Source organism: Lolium perenne, chromosome 1 (genome assembly GCF_019359855.2).
Source record: "Lolium perenne isolate Kyuss_39 chromosome 1, Kyuss_2.0, whole genome shotgun sequence".
NCBI lineage: Eukaryota > Viridiplantae > Streptophyta > Magnoliopsida > Poales > Poaceae > Lolium > Lolium perenne.
In genome coordinates, this window is record NC_067244.2 from 202,946,137 (window position 1) to 202,956,651 (window position 10,515).

The 10,515-nt window shown below is 40.9% G+C and overlaps 1 protein-coding gene across 1 annotated transcript; it reads left to right on the forward strand.

Annotated features, from left to right (window-relative positions):
• The first annotated feature begins 8,534 nt into the window (after positions 1-8,534).
• LOC127336461 (protein FAR1-RELATED SEQUENCE 3-like) lies at positions 8,535-10,515 on the forward strand. Its single transcript, XM_051363272.1, has 3 exons — positions 8,535-9,266; positions 9,384-9,472; positions 9,588-10,515. Exons 1-3 carry the CDS (start codon positions 8,535-8,537, stop codon positions 10,513-10,515), a joined length of 1,749 nt encoding a protein of 582 aa, XP_051219232.1.

Below are 10,515 nucleotides of genomic sequence, written 5' to 3' on the forward strand. Positions count from 1 at the left end.
TACACACTTTCTGCGCCTAGCTGAAAGGCGTTAAAGAAAAGCGCTTATGGGAGACAACCCATGTTTTTACCTACAGTACTTTGTTTTTATTTTGTGTCTTGGAAGTTGTTTACTACTGTAGCAACCTCTCCTTATCTTAGTTTAGTGTTTTGTTGTGCCAAGTAAAGCCGTTGATAGAAAAGTAAGTACTAGATTTGGATTACTGCGCAGTTCCAGATTTCTTTGCTGTCACGAATATGGGTCCACCTCCCTGTAGGTAGCTCAGAAAATTAAGCCAATTTACGTGCATGATCCTCAGATATGTACGCAACTTTCATTCAATTTGAGAATTTTCATTTGAGCAAGTCTGGTGCCATTTTAAAATTCGTCAATACGAACTGTTCTGTTTTGACAGATTCTGCCTTTTATTTCGCATTGCCTCTTTTGCTATGTTGGATGAATTTCTTTGATCCACTAATGTCCAGTAGCATTATGCAATGTCCAGAAGTGCTAAGAATGATTGTGTCACCTCTGAATATGTTAATGTTTATTGTGCACTAACCCTCTAATAAGTTGTTTCGAGTTTGGTGTGGAGGAAGTTTTCAAGGATCAAGAGAGGAGTATGATGCAACATGATCAAGGAGAGTGAAAGCTCTAAGCTTTGGGATGCCCCGGTGGTTCACCCCTGCATATTCTAAGAAGACTCAAGTGTCTAAGCTTGGGGATGCCCAAGGCATCCCCTTCTTCATCGACAACATTATCAGGTTCCTCCCCTGAAACTATATTTTTATTCCATCACATCTTATGTGCTTTGCTTGGAGCGTCGGTTTGTTTTTGTTTTTGTTTTGTTTGAATAAAATGGATCCTAGCATTCACTTTATGGGAGAGAGACATGCTCCGCTGTAGCATATGGACAAGTATGTCCTTGGTTTCTACTCATAGTATTCATGGCGAAGTTTCTTCTTCGTTAAATTGTTATATGGTTGGAATTGGAAAATGATACATGTAGTAATTGCTATAAATGTCTTGGGTAATGTGATACTTGGCAATTGTTGTGTTCATGATTAAGCTCTTGCATCATATGCTTTGCACCTATTAATGAAGAAATACATAGAGCATGCTAAAATTTGGTTTGCATATTTGGTTTCTCTAAGGTCTAGATAATTTCTAGTATTGAGTTTGAACAACAAGGAAGACGGTGTAGAGTCTTATAATGTTTTCAATATGTCTTTTGTGTGAGTTTTGCTGCACCGGTTCATCCTTGTGTTTGTTTCAAATAAGCCTTGCTAGCCTAAACCTTGTATCGAGAGGGATTACTTCTCATGCATCCAAAATACTTGAGCCAACCACTATGCCATTTGTGTCCACCATACCTACCTACTACATGGTATTTTCCGCCATTCCAAAGTAAATTGCTTGAGTGCTACCTTTAAAATTCCATCATTCACCTTTGCAATATATAGCTCATGGGACAAATAGCTTAAAAACTATTGTGGTATTGAATATGTAATTATGCACTTTATCTCTTATTAAGTTGCTTGTTGTGCGATAACCATGTTCACTGGGGACGCCATCAACTATTCATTGTTGAATTTCATGTGAGTTGCTATGCATGTCCGTCTTGTCTGAAGTTAGAGAGATCTACCACCTTATGGTTAAGCATGCATATTGTTAGAGAAGAACATTGGGCCGCTAACTAAAGCCATGATCCATGGTGGAAGTTTCAGTTTTGGACATATATCCTCAATCTCAAATGAGAAAATTATTAATTGTTGTTACATGCTTATGCATAAAAGAGGAGTCCATTATCTGTTGTCTATGTTGTCCCGGTATGGATGTCTAAGTTGAGAATAATCAATAGCGAGAAATCCAATGCGAGCTTTCTCCTTAGACCTTTGTACAGGCGGCATAGAGGTACCCCTTTGTGACACTTGGTCAAAACATGTGCATTGTGATGATCCGGTAGTCCAAGCTAATTAGGACAAGGTGCGGGCACTATTAGTACACTATGCATGAGGCTTGCAACTTGTAAGATATAATTTACATGATACATATGCTTTATTACTACCGTTGACAAAATTGTTTCATGTTTTCAAAATCAAAGCTCTAGCACAAATATAGCAATCGATGCTTTGCCTCTATGGAGGACCATTCTTTTACTTTCAATGTTGAGTCAGTTCACCTATTTCTCTCCACCTCAAGAAGCAAATACTTGTGTGAACTGTGCATTGATTCCTACATACTTGCTTATTGCACTTATTATATTACTCTATGTTGACAATATCCATGAGATATACATGTTACAACTTGAAAGCAACCGCTGAAACTTAATCTTCTTTTGTGTTGCTTCAATGCCTTTACTTTGAATTATTGCTTTATGAGTTAACTCTTATGCAAGACTTAATTGATGCTTGTCTTGAAGTGCTATTCATGAAAAGTCTTTGCTATATGATTCACTTGTTTACTCATGTCATATACATTGTTTTGATCGCTGCATTCACTACATATGCTTTACAAATAGTATGATCAAGGTTATGATGGCATGTCACTCCAGAAATTATCTATGTTATCGTTTTACCTGCTCGGGACGAGCAGAACTAAGCTTGGGGATGCTGATACGTCTCCAACGTATCGATAATTTCTTATGTTCCATGCCACATTATTGATGTTATCTACATGTTTTATGCACACTTTATGTCATATTCGTGCATTTTCTGGAACTAACCTATTAACAAGATGCCGAAGTGCCAGTTGCTGTTTTCTGCTGTTTTTGGTTTCAGAAATCCTAGTAAGGAAATATTCTCGGGATTGGACGAAATCAACGCCCAGGGGCCTATTTTGCCACAAAGCTTCCAGAAGTCCGAAGACGAAACGAAGTGGGGCCACAGGGTGCCCAAACCCTAGGGCGGCGCGGCCCCCCCCCTGGCCGCGCCGGCCTGTGGTGTGGGGCCCCTGTGCCCCCTCCTGACTTGCCCTTCCGCCTACTTAAAGCCTCCGTGACGAAACCCCCAGTACCGAGAGCCACGATACGGAAAACCTTCCAGAGACGCCGCCAACGCCGATCCCATCTCGGGGATCCAGAGATTGCCTCTCCGGCACCCTGCCGGAGAGGGGAATCATCTCCCGGAGGACTCTACGCCGCCATGGTCGCCTCCGGTGTGATGTGTGAGTAGTCTACCCCTGGACTATGGGTCCATAGCAGTAGCTAGATGGTTGTCTTCTCCCCATTGTGCTATCATTGTCGGATCTTGTGAGCTGCCTAACATGATCAAGATCATCTATCTGTAATTCTATATGTTGCGTTTGTTGGGATCCGATGAATAGAGAATACTTGTTATGTTGATTATCAAAGCTATGTCTATGTGTTGTTTATGATCTTGCATGCTCTCCGTTATTAGTAGATGCTCTGGCCAAGTTGATGCTAGTAACTCCAAGAGGGAGTATTTATGCTCGATAGTGGGTTCATGTCTCCGTGAATCTGGAGGGGTGACAAGAACCTCTAAGGTTATGGATGTGCTGTTGCCACTAGGGATAAAACATTGGTGCTATGTTCAAGGATGTAGTCACTAGTTACATTACGCGCAATACTTAATGCAATTGTCTGTTGTTAGCAACTTAATACTGGAGGGGGTTCGGATGATAACCTGAAGGTGGACTTTTTAGGCATAGATGCAGTTGGATGGCGGTCTATGTACTTTGTCATAATGCCCAATTAAATCTCACTATACTCATCATGATATGTATGTGCATGGTCATGCCCTCTTTATTTGTCAATTGCCCAACTGTAATTTGTTCACCCAACATGCTGTTTATCTTATGGGAGAGACACCTCTAGTGAACTGTGGACCCCGGTCCAATTCTCTTTTACCGAAATACAATCCCACTGCAATATCGTTTCTACCAAGTTTTCTGCAAACAATCATCTTCCACACAATACGGTTAATCCTTTGTTACAGCAAGCCGGTGAGATTGACAACCTCACTGTTTCGTTGGGGCAAAGTACTTTGGTTGTGTTGTGCAGGTTCCACGTTGGCGCCGGAATCCCTGGTGTTGCGCCGCACTACATCCCGCCGCCATCAACCTTCAACGTGCTTCTTGGCTCCTCCTGGTTCGATAAACCTTGGTTTCTTTCTGAGGGAAAACTTGCTGCTGTGCGCATCATACCTTCCTCTTGGGGTTCCCAACGAACGTGTGAGTTACACGCCATCACTGCGCAGTAATCCAAATCTCGTATGAACCTTACTATCAAAGACTTTACTTGGAACAACAATGCAACAGAACTAAGATAAGGAGAGATTGCTACAGTAGTAACAACTTTCAAGACTCAAATATAAAATAAAGGTGCAGTAGTAAAATCATGGGTTGTCTCCCACAAGCGCTTTTTCTTTAACGCCTTTCAGCTAGGCGCAGAAAGTGTGTATCAAGTATTATCAAGAGACGAAGCATCAACATCATAATTTGTTCTAATGATAGAATCAAAAGGTAACTTCATTCTCTTTCTAGGGAAGTGTTCCATACCTTTCTTGAGAGGAAATTGATATTTAATATTACCTTCCTTCATATCAATGATAGCACCAACAGTTCGAAGAAAAGGTCTTCCCAATATAATGGGTCAGGATGCATTGCATTCAATATCCAAGACAACAAAATCAACGGGGAAAAGGTTATTGTTAACGGTAATGCGAACATTATCAACTCTCCCCAAAGGTTTCTTTGTAGAGTTGTCAGCAAGATTAACATCCAAATAACAATTTTGCAATGGTGGCAAGTCAAGCATATTATAGATCTTTCTAGGCATAACGGAAATACTTGCACCAAGATCACATAAAGCATTACAATCAAAGTCATTGACCTTCATCTTAATGATGGGCTCCCAACCATCCTCTAGCTTCCTAGGAATAGAAGTTTCGCGATTTAATTTCTCTTCTCTAGCTTTTATGAGAGCATTTGTAATATGTTTTGTGAAAGCCAAATTTATAGCACTAGCATTAGGAATCTTAGCAAGTTTTTGTAAGAACTTTATAACTTCAGAGATATGGCAATCATCAAAATTCAAACCATTATAATCTAAAGCAATGGGATCATTGTCCCCAATGTTGGAAAAAATTTCAGCAGTTTTATCACAGGCAGTTTCAGCAGTTTCAGGCAGTTTTTCACGCTTTGCATTAGAAGTGGAAACATTGCTAACACCAATTATTTTTCCATTAATAGTAGGAGGTGCAGCAACATGTGGAGCATTAGCATTACTAGTGGTGGTAATAGTCCAAACTTTAGCTATATTATCTTCTTTAGCATTTTCTTCTCTTTCCCACCTAGCACGCAATTCGGCTATCAATCTTATATTCTCATTAATTCTAACTTGGATGGCATTTGCTGTAGTAACAATCTTATTATTATGATTTTCATTAGGCATAACTTTCGATTTCAAGAGATCAACATCAGCAGCAAGACTATCGACTTTAGAAGCAAGTATATCAATTTTCCCAAGCTTTTCTTCAACAGATTTGTTAAAAGCAGTTTGTATACTAATAAATTCTTTAAGCATAGCTTCAAGTCCAGGGGTGTGTTCCTATTATTGTTGTAAGAATTACCATAAGAATTACCATAGCCGTTACCATTATTATAAGGATATGGCCTATAGTTGTTACTAGAATTGTTCCGATAAGCGTTGTTGTTGAAATTATTATTTTTAATGAAGTTCACATCAACATGTTCTTCTTGAGAAACCAATGAAGCTAACGGAACATTATTAGGATCAACATTAGTCCTACCATTCACAAGCATAGACATAATAGCATCAATCTTATCACTCAAGGAAGAGGTTTCTTCGACAGAATTTACCTTCTTAGCTTGTGGAGCTCTTTCCGTGTGCCATTCAGAGTAATTAATCATCATATTATCAAGAAGCTTTGTTGCGTCACCAAGAGTGATGGACATAAAGGTACCTCCAGCAGCTGAATCCAATAGGTTCCGCGAAGAAAAATTCAGTCCTGCATAAAAGGTTTGGATGATCATCCAAGTAGTCAGTCCATGGGTTGGGCAATTTTTAACCAAAGATTTCATTCTTTCCCAAGCTTGGGCAACATGCTCATTATCCAATTGTTTAAAATTCATTATGCTACTTCTCAAAGATATAATTTTAGCAGGGGGATAATATCTACCAATAAAAGCATCCTTGCATTTAGTCCATGAATCAATACTATTCTTAGGCAGAGATAGCAACCAATCTTTAGCTCTTCCTCTTAGTGAGAAAGGAAACAATTTTAATTTTATAATGTCACCATCTACATCCTTATACTTTTGCATTTCACATAGTTCAACAAAATTATTGAGATGGGCAGCAGCATCATCGTAACTAACACAGAAAATTGCTCTCGCATAACAAGATTCAAGAAAGGTGTTTAATTTCAAAGAATTCTGCTGTAGTAGCAGGTGGAACAATAGGTGTGCATAAGAAATCATTATTATTTGTGGTTGTGAAGTCACAGAACTTAGTATTTTCAGGAGTACCCATTTTAGTAATAGTAAATAAAGCAAACTAGATAAAATAAATGCAAATAACTAATTTTTTTGTGTTTTTAATATAGCAAACAAGATAGCAAGTAAAGTAAAACTAGCAACTAATTTTTTTTGTATTTTGATTTAGTGCAGCAAACAAAATAGTAAATAAAGTAAAGCAAGACAAAAATAAAGTAAAGAGATTGGAGGTGGAGACTCCCCTTGCAGCGTGTCTTGATCTCCCTAAGAACGGCGCCTTAAAAACAAGCCTTGATACGCCAGACAAAGACGCGACCGTTGGGAACCCCAAGAGGAAGGTGTGATGCGTACAGGCAAGTTTTCCTCGCAAGAAACCAAGGTTTATCGAACCAGTAGGAGCCAAGAAGCACGTTGAAGGTTGAGGGCGGCGAAGTGTAGTGCGGCGCAACACTAGGGATTCCGGCGCCAACGTGGAACCTGCACAACACAACCAAATTACTTTGCCCCAACGTGACAGTGAGGTTGTCAATCTCACCGGCTTGCTGTAACAAAGGATTAGATGTATAGTGTGGATGATGATTGTTTGCAGAAAACAGTAGAACAAGTATTGCAGTAGATTGTATTCGATTGTTAAGAATGGACCGGGGTCCACAGTTCACTAGAGGCGTCTCTCCGATAAGAATAAGCATGTTGGGTGAACAAATTACAGTTGGGAAATTGACAAATAAAGAGGGCATGACCATGCACATACATGATATGATGAGTATTGTGAGATTTAATTGGACATTACGACAAAGTACATAGACCGCTATCCAGCATGCATCTATGCCTAAAAAGTCCACCTTCAGGTTATCATCCGAACCCCTTCCAGTATTAAGTTGCAAACAACAGACAATTGCATTAAGTATGGTGCGTAATGTAATCAACAACTACATCCTTAGACATAGCATCGATGTTTTATCCCTAGTGGCAACAACACATCCACAACCTTAGAACTTTCTGTCACTGTCCCAGATTTAATGGAGGCATGAACCCACTATCGAGCATAAATACTCCCTCTTGGAGTTACTAGCAAAAACTTGGCCAGAGCCTCTACTAATAACGGAGAGCATGCAAGATCATAAACAACACACAGGTAATATATTGATAATCAACATAGCATAGTATTCTCTATCCATCGGATCCCAACAAACACAACATGTAGCATTACAGATAGATGATCTTGATCATGTTAGGCAGCTCACAAGACCCGACAATGAAGCACAATTAGGAGAAGACGACCATCTAGCTACTGCTATGGACCCATAGTCCAGGGGTGAACTACTCACACATCACTCCGGAGGCGACCATGGCGGTGAAGAGTCCTCCGGGAGATGATTCCCCTCTCCGGCAGGGTGCCGGAGGCGATCTCCTGAATTCCCCGAGATGGGATTGGCGGCGGCGGCGTCTCTGGAAGGTTTTCCGTATCGTGGCTCTCGGTACTGGGGGTTTCGCGACGAAGGCTTTAAGTAGGCGGAGGAGATAGGTCAGGGGGCGTCACGGGGGCCCCACACGCTAGGGCCGCGCGGGCCCCCTGTAGTCCGCGCCGCCTTAGTGTGTCGGCGCCCCGTGGCCCCAATTCGTCTCTCCCTCAGACTTCTGGAAGCTTCGTGGAAAAATAGGCCCCTGGGCATTGATTTCGTCCAATTCCGAGAATATTTCCTTACTAGGATTTCTGAAACCAAAAACAGCATAAAACAGCAACTGGCTCTTCGGCATCTCGTTAATAGGTTAGTGCCGGAAAATGTATAAATATGACATAAAGTATGCATAAAACATGTAGATATCATCAATAATGTGGCATGGAACATAAGAAATTATCGATACGTCGGAGACGTATCAGTGACTGTAAAGCACATATGGTTGTTGGGAAGCGGAATGGCCTTTGGTCTGTCACTGTTTTTAAAGAAGAACACACCCACCCAATGGTGAAGCTAGCAGGGAGGCGACGCTACTACAGATCACATAGGAAAGTCTCAGAAGAAGATTTCCAATTCCTACAGACGCTACATAATCAAAACATTACAACCGCTCAGATAATGGGTTGTCTAGGAAGTGTGCATGGTGGCGACCCAAGGACGCTAGGCTACGTGAAGAGAGATGTGTCTAACATAAGGACAATGCTGCGAGAGGAAGTATCACATCGTGATATGAGCATGGTGATTGAGTACTTTGAACGCGGGAAAGCAGAAAGTCCAAATTTCTTTTATGACACACTAGTGGATTCAAACAATGCTATCAGAGGACTATTCTGGGTGGATGGAAGGACCAGAGCACTATACCCCAAGTACAAGGACTGTGTTTTCTTCGACACAACCTTTTGCACCAACAAGTATAATCTTCCTTTTGCTCCAATTGTGGGAATAAATAACCACACACATACGATTGTTCTAGGTTGTGCTTTGCTACCAGATGAAACAACAGAAACATTTAAGTGGGTATTTGAAAGGTGGATGCTTGCAATGAATCAGATGCACCCAGATCGTATAATGACAGACCAGGACCAGGCTATAGCTACTGCAATTGACAAGGTATTTCCAAATTCAGTACACAGATGCTGCTTCTACCATGTGCTGCACCTAGCAAGGAAAAAACTTGGTCCAAATTTGGGAGAAGGCCATCCATTTGTAGATGCATTTTACTCATGCATATATGGAACTGATACTATTGAGGAATTTGAATTCTGCTGGCAGCATATGCTGCGAAGCTTCGACATGGCAGAGAACAATCACCTCAATAATATGTGGAAGAGCAGAAAGACATGGGCACCAGTTTACTTCAGGAAAAGTTTTTTCCCATTCACAAGCACAACTGGAAGATCGGAAGGCCTTAACTCATACTTCAAGACATTGGTTTGCCCTAGTGACTCCGTGTGAAATTTCGTGCAGCAGTATGAGTTGTGCCAGAATTTGATGTTGGATCGTGAAGACAATGCGGGCTTCACAATGGAGACGACGACAACAAAGCTTTGGGGCAGGTGAGACTCTTCCATGCTACACAACACTTATACATTGTCCCTAATGAATTTGTAGCATTGTTTTATTATTACTGGAGCATTTACTAATTACATTTGTGACAAAAACAAAATGCAGTTACAACATTGAAGAACAGGCATTGAAATTTTACACAAGGGAAGTCTTCGACAGGTTCCAAAAAATGGTGCAGAGTTCTACAAGATTTTACCCTATCCATGTAGAGGCAGAAGGCTTATGTTTTGATCTTGTTCCAAATCAAGACCTTGATGTGAAAACTTATCGGGTTGCAGTTAACCCTGAAGAAGGATTGTACACATGTGGCTGCAACATGTTTGAAATGTGTGGTTTAATATGCCCACATATCATTATGGTGATGGTGCAGCTCAATGTGCAGCAAATACCAGGAAGATACATGCTTGAAAGGTGGTCTGCAGCAGAAACAGCACATGCCCCGGAACCTGGGACAAATACAATCAGATTTGGTGTCCCAACAACTAACACACTCAAGTACAACTCACTGTGCAGAAAGATGAATCAGCTGGCATCTGACGCATGCTTCGATGATGATACATATGTTGCTGTTTCCCGCATTGTTGATGAAGCAAGCAAAGTTGTTGCTACAATGATTAAAGCAAAAGGTCAAGTGCAGCAAGAAGGAGAAGGTTATCAGCATAGACAGGGTGAGAACCAGAGACAGCAAAAACCTGAAGCTCCACAGCAACATCAACAAACAACAACAGTAGATGGTACTGCAAGTCAACAGGTGAAGAATCCTCCACGTACGAAGCCAAAAGGTCGCCCAAAGATAACAGAAAAGCGAAGGAAGACATTGGTCGAGCTGCGGGATGAGGCCAATGAGAAGAGAAGGAAGAAGCAAAGTGAGCCTAAAACACCAAAAGAGCCAAAAAAAAAAAGGAAGTACATGAAGAAGAAGTGCCCATTCTGTGATGATGAAGATCATATATCTGTAAAGGAATGCAAGTACATGAAAATTGCTTTGGCTAGAGAAGATGCAATGCAAGCGGGAGCAGATTTGACGTTATAG